Source organism: Mastigoproctus giganteus, chromosome 13 (genome assembly GCF_048544385.1).
Source record: "Mastigoproctus giganteus isolate SK-2022 chromosome 13, ASM4854438v1, whole genome shotgun sequence".
In the NCBI taxonomy this organism is placed as follows: domain Eukaryota; kingdom Metazoa; phylum Arthropoda; class Arachnida; order Uropygi; family Thelyphonidae; genus Mastigoproctus; species Mastigoproctus giganteus.
Genome location: NC_143587.1, coordinates 174761862 through 174777908, shown reverse-complemented (window position 1 = coordinate 174777908; position 16047 = coordinate 174761862). Strand labels below are relative to the sequence as shown.

At 39.9% G+C, this 16047-nt stretch overlaps 1 protein-coding gene across 1 annotated transcript in view; it reads left to right on the top strand.

Annotated features, from left to right (window-relative positions):
* The window catches only part of LOC150076622 (fibroblast growth factor receptor 1-like), a 457312-nt gene that overhangs the window by 72116 nt on the left and 369149 nt on the right, over positions 1 to 16047 (top strand). Inside the window, exon 2 of the mRNA XM_090387392.1 lies at positions 15864 to 15996. Coding sequence (XP_090243518.1) covers positions 15900 to 15996 — 97 coding nt within the window. The 5' untranslated portion in view covers positions 15864 to 15899. The remainder of the gene's footprint in view (positions 1 to 15863; positions 15997 to 16047) is intronic.

The window sequence follows — 16047 nt, the reverse complement described above, 5'->3', positions numbered from 1 at the left end:
ATCTCAGATAGGTAGCTGAAGCGGCATAAATCGAGGAAGAATTATAATGAATTTAAATGAGATAGGTTCCTTCGCTATGAAAATTGAATCATACGAGTTAATATAAGTTTTTTTTTTTTTTTTTTTTATTAAGTGTTTGTGGTTATTTTATAATTATGAGATATAAATAATATTTATAGATAAAATATAAGCAATAAAATGAAAATTAACTTAGAACTTCGTTCCTTTAGAGCAATTTCTGGAGTGTGTAGTAACAACCCTCTTTCCCCCCCCCCTTATTGATGTTCTTTGACAGTGTTGTAATGGGGTGCCATTAATGGTAATGGTGTGATGGGAAGGTCGATCTGTTCTGCAGTTTCTTTAGCCTTAGAAAAGAACTACATCAATGATGTCTGTGTTCTAATCTATTGTAGTAAGGCTTCAATATTGTTAGTAACAGCTCTTTGGATGGAAGAGCTGCATTCCCATCATTATCACATAGTTTCACAGAGTTTTACCTTGCCTTGCGGAAACTCACTGACACCATCGATGTCAACCTTGTCAAGGCCAACATCCTCAGCCATCTGAGTGACATCTTCAGCCACTGCTGAAACTGACTCCAACTCAAGAAAGTAAGACACTGCATCAGGCTACAATTATCTCCAAATGCCATTCATGCATGATTGCAACACTTCTTTTCAGGCTGAAGCAATGTGACTTCTGGCCTAAAGGATGTTGTTAAGACCTTCAGTAATCCCTCACAATCACTCACTTAATTGCCTGTACTGCCTCAACAATCCCTTTGAAAGTCGTACTTAAATACTGTGGCTTGAGGGTCGCAATAATGCCCTGATCCATTGGCTGCAACAGTGAGGTGGTGTTGGGTGGCAAATAAATGACCTTCACATTCAGAACGTTGAAGCCAAACTTCAAGATTGGCTGGGAGTCCCGGGGCATTGTCGAGGACTTAAACAACTGATTTTGTTTAGGTAAAACAAGCAGTTTTTGGGCAAGTTGTTTGCTGCACAAAATTGGGCCACCTCTGGACAAAAGAGTGAAGTGTACCATTCACTAAAAGGGGGCTGGGTCACCCACACCTTATTAGAATGTCAGAAAACAGGAAGTAGTCTTCACAATGCCCTTCATAACATGTGGATTCTCTGAATGGTATGCCAACATCTGGTTTAACTTAGAAGTGCTGATTCATTACCACCCTGAAGTAATATAACTTTATCTTTTCCAGCTTTATAACCAGGGGCAGACCTCTTTTCACAGGCTATCTACGTCCTACCAGGCATCTTCTTCCAATACAGCCCCTTCTCATGAATATTAAACACCATTTGGGGTGGAGCAGCCATCATCCATTAACTTTTGGAATATGGGAGAATATTCCTCAGCACCTGCAGCGTCAGTGCTAGCTGCCTCACCAGTAATTTTTACATTGTGAATTCTGGTCTGGTGTTTGAACCGGGAAAACCAGCCCCTGCTAGCTAAAAATGATTCAGTCCCTCCCAATTCATCATTAATTACATTGAACAAGCTCCTAGCCTTGTCCTCTGCTTGTTACAGGAATGTTATTTTGGTTCATATCATCTATCCACAGCACTAATATCTTCTCCATTATCTCGCTCCTTGGATAAGTTGTTCTAGAAAGGCTTACATTAACAATTCCTCTGCGTGACTGCTTGAGCTTCTCAGCATTATTCATAATGGTTTTAACAGTAGAAGGTGCTAAATTTAAGGTCTTGCACACCTCCGAATGCTGCTCACCACATTCCATACGATAAATAATGTCCATTTTCACTTCAGTTGATAGAGATTGCAGCTTTTTTTTTTTTTTTTTTATGTAAACCCCAAATACAAGAGGTATTAGATCCTATAATACTTAGTACCGTGCTTAGGTTGGAGGTGGAAAAGACGAAAGAAGATATTTGTTGACATTGGACTTGAACTTCTGTAGGCTGTAATTATCAGGAAATACTTATGAAGGAGGGTTGTTCCAGAAAAACGCAGTTGAATGAATAAATGAGGAAGTTGAAAAGTTGGTTCTGTGAGTTTGAAGTTGGACAGTAAATGGACGTTGGCTGGCGGCTGCACATGTTCGGACTGTTTTGAAGGAGAGAGTGGGATTTATAGAAGCCAATTCAGAAGAACAGTGCCCATGGAAATATCTGTAGAAGAGGCATGCAGCAAAAACTATGTCTATGAGACAGCGAGTGGAGAGACTCTGTTAGAGATGAATCATTAATTAACCTAACTGCCCTCTTCTGAATGGAATCAAAAAGCTTGAGAGAGGTTTTTGGGGCACCACCCCAGATGTGGCAACAATATTCCATGGTAGGGCGGATTTGCGATTTGTACAGAGTAATGCCAAAAGAAAACCAAGTTTTTTAGAAGCAGAGAAAGCAATATTTGTAATGTGCTTGTGCCAAGGGAGATTAGAAGTCCGGGTAATTCCCAAAAGAGATGTATCATTTTGCTTAGAAATCGGAGTGTCACCAAAGATAAGCATAGGAGCAGAAGAATCCTTTTTGCGAGATATAAGACAAGACTGAGTTTTAGAAAGATTGAAATCACTAAGTTGTCTTTGCCCCACTGGAGAATTACCTGGAGATCGGCATTTAAGGAATTGGTAGGAGATTTTCAAAAAGGTTGAAGCTGATTGAGCAGGGCAAGTTTTCTCAAAATGGAAAGTGGAATGCAATGTGCTATCATCAGCAAAACTATGGATAGGATTTCCAGTCAATGGAGGAAGGTCATTAATATACAAGAGGAAAAGAGTGGGGGAAAGAACTGAACCTTGGGGGACACTAGCATTAGTGGAGAAGTTAGAAGAGCCATTTTGATATCATATATTTGGATTTCAGGAAAGCTTTTGACACTGTTACACATGGAAGACTGTTGTACAAATTGGAGCAGAATGGTATTAAGGGTAAGTTGCTACAATGGATAAAAGGATGGTTAAGTGCAAGAAAACAGAGGGTGGTAATCAGTGGGTGCTGCTCTTTGTGGATTAATGTTATTAGTGGAGTTCCACAGGGTTCGGTGTTGGATCCACTGTTGTTTTGTATATTTATCAGTGATATTGATGAAGGTTTTTTTTTTTTTTAGGAGCATTAGCAACTAAGGCAATATTGCTCCGGGATATGCGGTGGTCATTCCCTGACCTTTCCGCATCCTCCATATATTGATGAAGGTATATCAGGCTTAATGTCTAAGTTTGCAGATGATACAAATGTTGGCAGTGTTGTTAATGGCTGTGTGCTGCTGCAACAGGATCTAGATAATTTGGGCAGACGGGAGAAGTGGCAACTGAAGTTTAACCTTGACAAATGCAAAGTACTGCATATGGGTAGAAGTAACCCCAGAGAAACAGTACCAACTGTGTGGTACTACACTTAAGGTGGTAGAAACAACTCTTTTAATGTCCACAACTCCAGCTGGCTTCCATTTTCTAGTCACACTGACCCAGTTGGTTGAGTTGCTGAGACATTTGGAATTACTAATGATCTTGCACAGATTGTTCATTTACCTACAAGAATACTGGACAATCCTAATCATACAGCCAATATGCTTGATCTCTTTCTCACAAACAACCCTTCTATGTACACGGTCGATGTGAGAGGTCCTTTAGTTACTTCAGATCACAACTTGGTGATTGTCTCTTCTCCAATGGAACCTTTATCTCATGGCTATTCACAACCTCGTGTTGGTTGGCATTACAAGAATGCAAAATGGGATGACCTGCGAGATTTCTTTTCCTGGTCGGATTACTGTTTCAAAACTTCTGATGTCAACGTTTGCTCAGATCGTGTCAGTGAAATTATTCTTGTAGGAATGGAATCCTTTATCCCACACTCCACTTTAAAATCTCGTCCTGTATCTAAACCTTGGTTTTCTAATAAATGTGCTAAGGCTGTTCAAGAGAAGAATGTTGCATATCGTAATTGGCTTGTTTCTAATTCTTCAGTTTCATTTTCTGCCTACAACAAAGCTCGCAACAATTGTAAGGCAGTTATTAATTAGTCCAAACTAGAGTTTGAAATCGGAGGGTTTGAAAACAGGCTAAGAGTAGAAAACTTGCTTCTTGCCCTAATGGTAGCTGAGCATTCTGGTCTCTTGCCAAAGCTATTGGCCGCAACGTTTGCCCATCTCTGCTCCCACCTTTGTCAAAACCATTTGGTTCAGTTGTCACTTCAGCCAAGGATAAAGCTGACCTGCTAGCCTCCCATTTTTCTACCAACTGCTGTATTAATGATCTTGGTAAAACACTTCCCCCCCCCCCCATTCCCAACACACTCCATTCAATGTGTCCTGTGGTCTTTTGTCAAAAGGACGTCAGAAGGATTTTACCGAATCGTGATGCTAAAAAAGCTCCAGGTCTTGATGGTATTGCTGCACTTGTTCTCAAAACCTGTGCTCCTGAACTTACTTCTGTTCTTTGCCGCCTTTTTTCACTTTCTTATTCCAAAGGTGTTTTCCCTTCTGCTTGGAAATTTGATCATATCGAGCCAGTTCCTAAAAAGGGTGACAAATCCCTACCATCCAATTATCGTCCCATTGCAGTTACTTCTACTCTTTCTAAAGTAATGGAGAAATCAATTAACTGCCAACTCTTCAACCTTCCGTCTGATCTACGATCGGCAGTATGGAATCTGTCAGTGTCGATCCCCTAGTGATATTCTGGATTATGTTACCCATTTATGGACTAATTCAATGGAAAAGACTGAAACTCAAGCAGTTGCTCCCGACATCTAAAAGGCTTCCGATTGTGTTTGGCATAAAGGTCTTGTAAACAAGCTTCCATCTTATGGTTTGCCAACTGTTTTTTTGTAATTGTTTATCCACTTTTCTCTCTGATGCTGGTAGTAGTAGTAGTGGCATGAGATGCAAGAAAGCAAGTGTATGAGATTATGCAGCATCAGCCAAAAAAAAAAAAAATCGCACCATTCCCTCCAAACGCCTGTCCAGCTCCTCCTTTAATTTATTCAACCTATCAACTTCCACGACAGATGGAAGTTTGTTCCAGCAATTAACCACCCGCTGGCTAAAGGCAAATTTCCACACATCTATTCTACATGTGTCCTTTCTTAATTTGAATTTATGCCCCCTTAGGTTCGTAATCTGAACAAGTGGAAGGATCCCGTCAGAATTCAGCGTGCTCTACCCATTCAAGGCCTTATACACCTCATTCAGATCACCGCACAGGTGCCTAGTCTCCAGCCACTGCAATTTGCAGAACTTAAGCCTCTCTTGGTAAGAGGATCCCTTCATTCCCCTCACCAATCTTGTTGCCCACCCCTGTACACACTCAAGCAAATCTACATCCTTCCTAAAAAGAGACCTCCAGCCTTGTACGCAGTACTCAAGGGGTGGCCTGACCATTGCCTTATACAGAGCAACAATCACCTCCTTTTCCCTGCTAGCGAAATTCCTATATATCATTTACAAAACCCCATGACCTGCCCTGGCAGCCTGTCTGCATTGCTCTGAAAACTTCATGTCTGACTGCACAATTACTCCCAAGTCTTTTTTTTTTTTTTTTTATGTAACCCCCAAACACGAGAGTTGTTAGAACCTATAGTACTTAGTACCGTGCTTGGGTTGGAGGTTGAGAAGACGAAAGAAGATATTTGTTGACATTGGACTTAACTTTTGTAGACTGTAATTTTCAGGAAATACGTATGAAGCAAGGTTGTTCCAGAAAACGGCAGTTGAATGAATAAACAAGAAAGATGAAAAGTTGGTTCTGTGAGTTTGAAGTTGGACAGTAAATGGATGTTGGCTGGTGGCGGCACGTGCTCGGACTGTTTTGAAAGAGAGAGTTGGAATTATAGAAGCTAATTCAGAAGAACAGTGCCCATGGAAGTATCTGAAGAAGAGGTATGCAGCAGAAACAGTACGTCTGTGAGACAGCGAGTGCAGAGACTCTGTTAGAGATGAGTCATTAATTAACCTAACTGCCCTCTTCTCTATGGAATCAAGAGTTTCGAGAAGTTGAAGCTGATTAAGCAGGACAAGGTTTCTCAAAATGGAAAGTGGAATGCAATTTGCTATCATCGGCAAAGCTTTGGATAGGATTTCCAGTTAATGGAAGAAGGTCATTAATATACAAGAGGAAAAAAGTGGGGGAAAGAACTGAATCTTGGGGGACACCGGCATTAGTGGAGAAGTTAGAAGACAGAAAGCTATCTACCATCACCCTCAGTGAGTGATTCGAGAGAAAACTGGATAAACCAATTAATAAAAACAGTTGCCAAACCATAAGATGGAAGCTGGTTTAGAAGACCTTTATGCCAAACACGATCGAAAGCCTTTGAGATGTCAAGAGCAACTACTTGTGTTTCACCGAACCTTTCCATTGAATTAGTCCATAAAAGTGTAACATAAGCCAGAATATTACCAGTGGATCGACACTGACGGAATCCATACTGGCGATCGTTGATCAGATAGAAGGTTTCTAGGTAGTTTAAAATTTGGCGGTTAATTGATTCTCCATTACTTTAAAAAGAGTAGAAGTAATTGAAATGGGACGATAATTGGATGGGAGGGATTTGTCACCCTTTTTAGGAACTGGCTGGATATGAGCAAATTTTCAAGCAGAAGGAAAAACACCTTTGGAATAAGAAAGTGAAAAAAGGCGGCAAAGAATATCAGTAAGTTCAGGAGCACAGGTTTGAGAACAAGTGGAGAAATACCATCGGGACCTGGAGCTTTCTTAGAATCAAGATTCGTCAAAATCCTTCTGACATCCTTTTGACGGAAGACCACAGGAGGCCTTGAATGGAGCGTTTGGGAATAGTGGGAGGTGTTTTACCATGACTGTTAATGCATGAGTTGAAAGAAAAATGGGATGCTAGTAGGTCAGCTTTATCCTTGGCTGAAGTGACAACAGAACCATCTTGTTTTCATAGAGGTGGGAGCAGAGATGGTCAAATTTGCAGCCAACTTTTTTGCCGCAACTTTTGTCAAAAGAGTTAAAAAAACAAACTAGATGGCCTACTTGATTTGCTTTCCTGTGCAGAGTACGACTTCATCATTCTAATTGAAACCTGGCTCAGAGATGAAATGGAAATTGCTGCCTTCACCTCAAATCTTGGCTATCACACGCTGGCTGCTAATAGAATTGGGAGACGAGATGGCAATGTAGCAATCTGTTAAAGGAATTCACTCCCCCTGATTATGGCACCACTTATCCAGGAGGTGACATAGAAGCTGTTCTTGGAATCTACCGAATTGCTGGTTTGTCGATCTCTGTTTCTGCCATTTATTTTCCTACACTGGTTTCTGAGGATTCTGTCCTTAATCTGACAGCATGGCTGTCATCCACAATCAATCATCGGCAAAAGCTCATCATCCTCGGCGACTTTAACCTTCCACTGCCAGCCACAAAGAAGCTCCTAGATACACTGTCATTGAACATGTCGGAAATGGGCATTGATCTTATTCATGTTCCTCCCTCACATGGCGATGCCACCCTGCAGCGCATCTTCTCAAACTGTTTAGTAAAGGAAACCCTGACCATAACTGAGAACTTGATCCCAACCCGTCACGTTCCGATTGCTACGATGATATCTCTGCAAGCACCTAAGGATAAATGTACAAATTACAAACACTGTCAGGAGAGTATACAATCTAAAATACATCAACATTGGAAAAGTTACTACCCTTTTCCAACTTTATCCACGGATCATACTGGCTGAGCTTGACATAAATGAGGCTGTCTACTGGCTTTCGAGATGGATGGAATTAGCATTAGCATTAGTAGAGGCATTTGATGCAAGAAAGCAAGCTTATGCAGCATCAGCCAAAAAAAAAAAAAAAAAAAAACCACTTCCACTTCACCCCTCTGTTCGTTCAAAATACCTGTCCAGCTGAGCCTTAAATTTATTTAGGCTATCAACCTCCACCACAAGGGATGGAAGTCTGTTCCACCAACCAACCACCCGCTGGCTAAAGGCAAATTTCTGCACGTCTATCCTACATCTGTCTTTCCTCAATTTGAATTTATGCCCTCTCAGGTGATTTTTCTGAGCTAGAGGATGAATCCCATCAACATTGAGCATGCTTAAACCATTCAAGGCTTTATACACCTCTATCAGATCACCTCGCTGGTGCCTAGTCTCCAGACACTGTAATTTGCAAAACTTAAGCCTTTCTTCGTAAGAGCACCCCTTTGTTCCATTCACTAATCTTGTTGCCCTTCTCTGTACTCGTTCCAGCAGCTCTACATCCTTCTTGAAATGAGGCCTCCAGACCTGTATACAGTACTCTAGGTGTGGCCTGACCATTGCCTTATACAATGGAATAATCACCTCCTTTTCCCTGCTGGAAAAATTCCTGTATATCATTGACAATACTCCATGAGCTACTCTTGCAGCCCATCTGCACTGCTCAGAGAACTTCATATCTGCCTGCACAACCATCCCCAAGTCCCTTTCATTCTCTACCACTGTCAGTGTAGTACCACAGAGTTCATACGTTGCTCTGGGGTTGCTGTTTCCCATGTGTAGTACTTTACATTTGTCAATGTTAAACTTCATTTGCCACCTCTCAGCCCATCTGCTCAACGTTTTCAGATCCTGTTGTAGCAGTATAGTATCAGTAGTGTCCTTGACAACCCTGCCAACCTTTGTATCATCTGCAAACTTGGACATTAAGCTTGATATACCATCATCAATATCATTTATAAATACAGAAAACAATAATGGACCCAACACTGAGCCCTGAGGGACTCCACTAATAACATTAGTCCACGATGAGCAGTGTCCATTGATTACCACTCTCTGTCTTCTCCCCCTCAACCACCCCTTTATCCATAGCAGAAATTTGCCTCAAATGTCACACTGCTCCAATTTGTGTAGCAGTCTTCCATGTGCAACAGTATCAAAAGCCTTTCTAAGATCCAAGTATATAATATCAAAGTTATTCCCTGCATCCAGTTCTTTTGTGACTGCATCATAGTATCCAGTCAAATTGGTCAGGCAAGACTTCCCCTTAACAAAACCATGCTGTGTCTGAGCTATAACTGAAGTCTTGTCTAAATGATCCTGCAGTGCTTCTTTAACCAGTGCCTCCATTAATTTTCCTGGAACAGAAGTTAAGCTCACAGGTCTATAATTACTCGTGTCAGCCTTTGATCCTCCTTTGTGAATTGGGGTCACATTTGCACATTTCCAGTCTATGGGTACCTCCCCTGAGTCCAAGGAAGCTCTCATAATTATGGCCAAGGGTTTGCTTACTTCCTTTGCTGCCTCCTTTAATATAACTGGATAGATCCCATCTACCCCGGGTGCCTTTCTTTTATTTATCTTCAAGAATTTCTCCTCCACTTTACTCTCAGTTATTATAAGGTTCTCTTGCTTACTGCCAGAGTTGAATACACCTCTGGCATTCCCCTCGCTGAATAACTCCTCTTGTGTGAATGTCGATGCAAAATATTCATTTAGTTTGTTAGCTACCTGAACAGGATCATTAACAGTTGACCCATCGATATCAAGTGGACCAATCTGATTCATCCCCTTCCTTCTAGAGTTTCCATAAGTAAAGAACTCTTTGCTCTTTTTCTTTGCATCCCTTGCCAAAGATTTCTCGTAATCTGCCTTTGTCTGCCTAACCTCCTTTGTAACTTGGTTACAGATCAACTTGTATCTATCATAGGCTTCTGTGTCACGTGTTAATTTGTATGTATCCCATGCATTTTTCTTCTCTGCCATATGTCTCATTAGTTCATTTGACATCCTTGTATTGCCTTATACAAGGGAATAATCACCTCCTTATCCCTTCTAGAAAAATTCCTGTATATCATTGACAAGACACCATGAGCTACTCTTGCAGCTCGTCCGCACTGCTCAGAGAACTTCATATCTGCCTGCACAATTACCCCCAGGTTCTTTACATTCTCCACCACTGTCAGTGTAGTACCGCAGAGTTGATACGTTGCTCTGGGGTTACTGTTTCCCATATGTAGTACTTGACATTTTTCAACATTAAACTTCATTTGCCACCTCTCAGCCCATCTGTTCAACCTTTCCAGATCCTGTTGCAGCAGCATAGCGTCAGTAGTGTCCTTAACGACCCTGCCAACCTTTGTATCATCTGTAAACTTAGACATTAAACTTGATATCCCATCATCAATATCATTCATAAACACCGAAAACAACAATGGACCCAACACTGAACCTTGAGGAACTCCACTAATAACATTAGTCCACGTTGAGCAGTGTCCATTGATTACCACTCTCTGTCTTCTGCCACTCAACCATCCCCTTATCCATAGCAGCAATTTGCCTCCAATGCCACACTGCTCCAATTTGTGCAGCAGTCTTCCATGTGCAACAGTATCAAAAGCCTTTCTAAGATCCAAATATATAATATCAAAGTTATTCCCTGCATCCAGTTCTTTTGTGACTACATCATAGTATCCAATCAAATTGGTCAGGCAAGACCTGCCCTTAACAAAACCATGCTGCGTCTGAGCTATAACTGAATTCTTGTCTAGATGATCCTGCAGTGCTTCTTTAACCAGTGCCTCCATTAATTTACCTGGAACAGAAGTTAAACTAACAGGTCTATAATTACTTGTGTCAGCCTTTGATCCTCCTTTGTGAATTGGGGTTACATTTGCACATCTCCAGTCTATGGGTACCTCCCCTGAGTCCAAAGAAGCTCTCGTAATTATGGCTAGGGGTTTGCATACTTCCTTTGCTGCCTCCTTTAATATAACTGGATAGATCCCATCCACCCCAGGTGCCTTTTTTATGTTTATCCTCAACAATCTCTCCTCCACTTTCCTCTCAGTTATTACAAAATCATCCAGCTCACTGCCAATGTTTACTTTACCTACATCATTCTCCTTCCTGAATAACTCCTCATGCGTGAATGTAGATGCAAAATACTCGTTTAGATTGTTAGCCACCTGAGCAGGATCCTCAACTGTTGAACCATCAATATCCAGTGGACCAATCTGATTCATCCCTTTCCTTCTCGAGTTCAAGTATGTAAAGAACTCCTTTCTGTTTTTCTTTGCATCCTTTGCCAAGGATTTTTCGTAGTCTGCCTTTGCCTGCCTAATCTCCTTTGTGACTTGGTTACAGACCAACTTATATCTATCATAGGCTTCCATGTCACCCATTGATTTGTATGTATCCCATTCCTTTTTCTTCTCTGCCACATGTCTCATTAGTCCATCTGACAACCATTTAGGCCTAAACCTTGAACAATATTTCTTAGTTGGTATGTAAAGCCTGGTAGCCACCAAGATGAGTTCCTTGAATGCTTCCCATTTTGAGTTTGCTGTTGGTAACATCATCAGTTGGTCCCACTGTATTTTCCAGGCTGTTGTTTTCCAGGCTGTTGCTCATTCCAATAGAAGCAGTGCAAGAATCACTTTCTCCTCTGGCAGTGGCTACTGTTAATCTATTAGTCCTTGTATCCCCCCACCTAGCAGTTTTCCGACCCACCTAACACTGCCTCGATAGCATCAGCAAACATTCTTGCACCCTTTCTCTTTAAGTGTATCCCATCCCTGTAGAAGCAGTCTCTCCTGTTAACATGTACAGACCGGGCTGAAAAAAATTCTACCCCTTAAATGTAGAGCAGTGTCCATTTATTCTCGCTCTCTGCCATCTCCCATTCAACCATACCTTTATCCATTGTAGCAACTTGCACTTAATGCCATACCAGTCCAATTTGTACAGCAGTCTTCCATGTGTAACAGTATCAAAAACTTTCCTGAAATCCAAGTATATGGTAACAAAATTATTTTTTGCATCCAGTTCCTTTGTGACCTCATCATAGTATCTAATCAAATTTGTCAGACAAGACCTAACCTTAACAAACCCATGCTGTGTGTGAACTATTACTGCTGACTTATCTAGGTGATCCTGCAACGCTTCTTTAACAAGTTACTCCATTGTATTCCTCCGAATATAATAGAAGTTAAATTAACATGTCTATAATTATGTCACCCTTTGAAACCCCTTTGTGTATTTGGGATACAGTTGTACATTTCCAGTCTATAAAGCCCTCCCATGAATCTAAGGATGCTTTTATAATTATGGCTAATGGTTCACTTTCTTCCCCTCGCTGCCTCATTTAATATATCTCGATAGATTGCATTCACCCCGGAGCCTTTTTTATGTTTAACTTCAACAATTTCTCCTCCACTTTGCTCTCCTTAATTCCGAAATCATTTAACTTCCTGTTACAGTTTAGTAAACCCTTCCATACAGAATTCCTCATGTGTGAATGTAAATCAAAAGTAGTCATTCAGTTTGTCAGCTATCTGAGCAGAATTATCAACAGTTGAACCATCGATATCAAGTAGACCAATCTGATTCATCTCCTTCCTTCTTGAGTTTACTTAAGTAAAGAAGTCTTTGTTGTTTTTGTTTGCATCCTATGCCAAGGATTTCTTGTAATCATCCTTTGCTTGCCTAACCTCCTTTGTTACTGGATTGAAGACCAGCTTATATCTGCCGTTGTCTTCTGTGTCACCTGATAATTTATAATGCATCTCATGCATTTTTCTTCTCTTTCACAAGCCTCATTAGTTCTTTGGACCTCCATTTAGCCTTAAACCTTGACCAGTATTTCATAATCTGTATGAAAAGCCTAGTATCTTCCATGATTGCTTGAATGCATCCCATTTAGAATTCGCTGTTTTTGACACCATCAGTTGATTCTATACAGTGGACCGTATAGAATTCAAAAACTGTCTGAGACCACTGTAGTCACCTTTACGAAAGCAAAAACCCTTCCCTTTACCCTTGATGGTAGTTACATCTTTAAGTAAATCCCACATCAGTACACTGTGATCACTGTTACCTAGTGGTTCCTTTATCTGCAAATTCTTAATGCATGAATAATCGCTGCTGATAATCAGATCAAGGGTATTACTCCCTCTGGTTGCCCCTCCAACATATTGCTTTAGAAAACAGCCCTCCAATAAATCCACAAAAGTCTTGATAGTGTGTGAGTGACCAACCCACAAGTTCCAGTAAATATCTGGAAAGTTAAAATCCCCCATTACAAACACTGATTTACTGGCCCACTCAATTTCTCTGCAAAATTGTTCGCTGTACTCATCAGAGTCATTAGGACTCCTATAACTGACTCCTACTCTCATTTTGCTTTCCCAGTGTTTGTCACACCAAGCTGACTCAACATTGCGCTGTCCACCAATGTCAACTGGATGCTCTTTAGTAGTAGTAGTAGTAGTGGCATGTGATGCAAGAAAGTATGAGCTTATGCAGCATCAGCCAAAAAAAAAAAAAAAAATCACACCATCCCCTCCAAATGCCCGTCCAGTTCCTCCTTAAATTTATTTAACTTATCAACTTCCAAAACGACAGCTGGAAGTTTGTTCCAGCAATTAACCACCCGCTAAAGGCAAATTTCTGCACATCTATTCTACATCTGTCTTTTCTTAATTTGAATTTATGCTCCCTTAGGTTCGTAATCTGAACTAGTGGAAGGATCTCATCAGAATTCAGCATGCTCAATCCATTCAAGGCCTTATACACCTCAATCAGATCACCGCGCAGGTGCCTAGTTTCCAGCCACTGCAATTTGCAGAATTTAAGCCTCTCTTGGTAAGAGGATCCCTTCATTCCCCTCACCAATCTTGTTGCCCTTCTCTGTACACGCTCAAGCAAATCTACATCCTTCCTAAAATGAGGCCTCCAGACCTGTACACAGTACTCAAGGCGTGGCCTGACCATTGCCTTATATAGTCTTTGTGTTTCTTAACAAACACCATAACCCATCCTCCTTTCTGTACACAATGTACTCCCCAAATTCCAATTCTGTACATCTTATATCTCTGTGATACCATTTCTCTGATATTCCAACAATATCTGCCTTTGATGTCTTGACCAGCACTTCTAATTCATCAAATTTATTTACTATGCTTCTAGCATTGGTGTACATGCGCCTGTCCTTTTTCTTGGTTACCCTAACAAAGCCCATGTATTTACTTGTTCCATGCTTGACTCCCAGCACTTTTGAAATCCCCAGTAACTTGCTCTCTAGGCTGCTGCTCATTCCCATAGAAGCAGTGCAAGGATCATTTGCACCTTTGAATACAGCTACTGTTATTCTTTCCAACCCATCTAACACTGCCTCAATATCATCAGCAAATATTCTTGCATCCTTTCTATTGCATCCCTGTAGAAACAGTCTCTCCTATTAGTCAGCACAGACTACACTGAAAAAAAAAAAAAAAAAAAATCTGTCCCATGAGCCTTGCACAGTCTCTCCAGGGCAAAAATGATTCAGAAGGCTCTCATCATATACACCCTCCTATCGTGTCTGGACAGAATTGAGACACTTTCAAATTTACCCTAACTCGCATCTTTTTTTCAACATTGACCTGTACTTATTAAGTAAATCAACTGATGTTTTACTCCTAAAGGCATTAGTTCCAACCTGTATTCTGAGAAACCAACGAGGAATGTCACTGCAGAACCAATTCAGCCCAGACCTATTCACAGCCTGTGATCCAGTCATTGTCTTGTTTACAATATACAAACAATGAATTAGTTGCAAGTAGACTGTGTGAAACACTATCAAGAAATGGTTTAGGTGAAAATAAATGGAACATGAAAAGCATAAAAGAAAATGCCAATTTGTGCAGCCAGAATTATTGCCTATTTAAATACTTTGAAATTTTGGTGTATTTTGAATTTCAATAATTTATTTTTGTTATGTACCACGTAACGACGGCATCCATAGCTGAGTGGTGAGAAGCAGGAGTGCAGTAGCACACACTCTTTGAGTAGACCGGGGTTCAAATCCCTGACTGCTAAATACAGTCTATCTTCCAACCCACACTATACCAGCGTGGCAGATTATTGTCCATCTCCGTCAATATAGCTTTCATCCTGCTGTGGATTGATAATGGCTACAGTTTTTTTTTTTTTTTTTTTTTTTTTTTTTTACCACCCAACGAGTAGCATACTTAGTTGATGTGAATTTTTGTGTTGTTTATTTGACACAAATTTATTGAATTTGTGTTTTCTAATTACAACATTGTGTAAATTGATAATATGGTCCCCTAAAGAGCACAATAAGAAGAATTTCAATTAAAATTAAACAGAAAGTGTGGTGAAAATTTCAACGTCGGAAGTCTTAGAATATTTGAATTATTAAAATAAAAATTACTATTTTTTTTGCCTGAGCGGGGGGGTGAATTTATTCCACTGGGCATGAAACTCATCCCCAGTCACACTTTTGGATTCAACACTGATTGTGAGGAATGTAAAAAGCAGTGTTTTGGTACCAGAAAGTTGAAAGTTTCATTAACTTTGTTACCTTATTTTCAGTTTGTTTTTAATTTTTTTATTTACTGCCTCACTTACAATTTTCCAGGAAGAGAAGTAGCAGAATTGATTACCACATCAATTACTTATTCATCAATATATCTGTAATTATTGTCAATAAGAATCAGTTAATGAATCACGAGTAAGCTAAACCTATTTTTACTAAGCACTTTACAGTAGAGTAACATAATTTATTGATAGTAATAAGCCACCATTTGTTTTTCACTACCTTTTTAGTATAAATGCCACATTTTGCAAATATAAAATTTAGTGATCTCTCCAAACAAATTGAGTACACTGCTACTGATATTCCACCTGGTTGAGGACAATCTGGATTTTTTTTTTTTTTTTTTTTTTTGTGGAAAATGATAATTTTGCTTTTGATATATTTGTATGCAATTTGTTGGTTCCACAATAATTTATATTGTAGGGTGGTTTGTTTTTAAATTAATTGAAATTCATGTTATATTTATCCTGTGCTATTGATAAATATATTCTCTTATTATTTTCAATCAAAAAATTATATAAAAGCTTTTTTTTTTACTTAATTGGTTTCAACAGGATAGTAAGGTCCCAAGAAACTAATTTCAGATAACCATGGGAACCTGCAGTTGGACTGAAAAAATTTTCCTTCTAGCTGTCATGTCAGCTTTATTTCTGTATCTTCATGCAAGTTCATCAGATAAGTCAAAAAGTAAGCTGTAAATATTTAATGATAGTGATAAATTTATTAGAATATTGATAT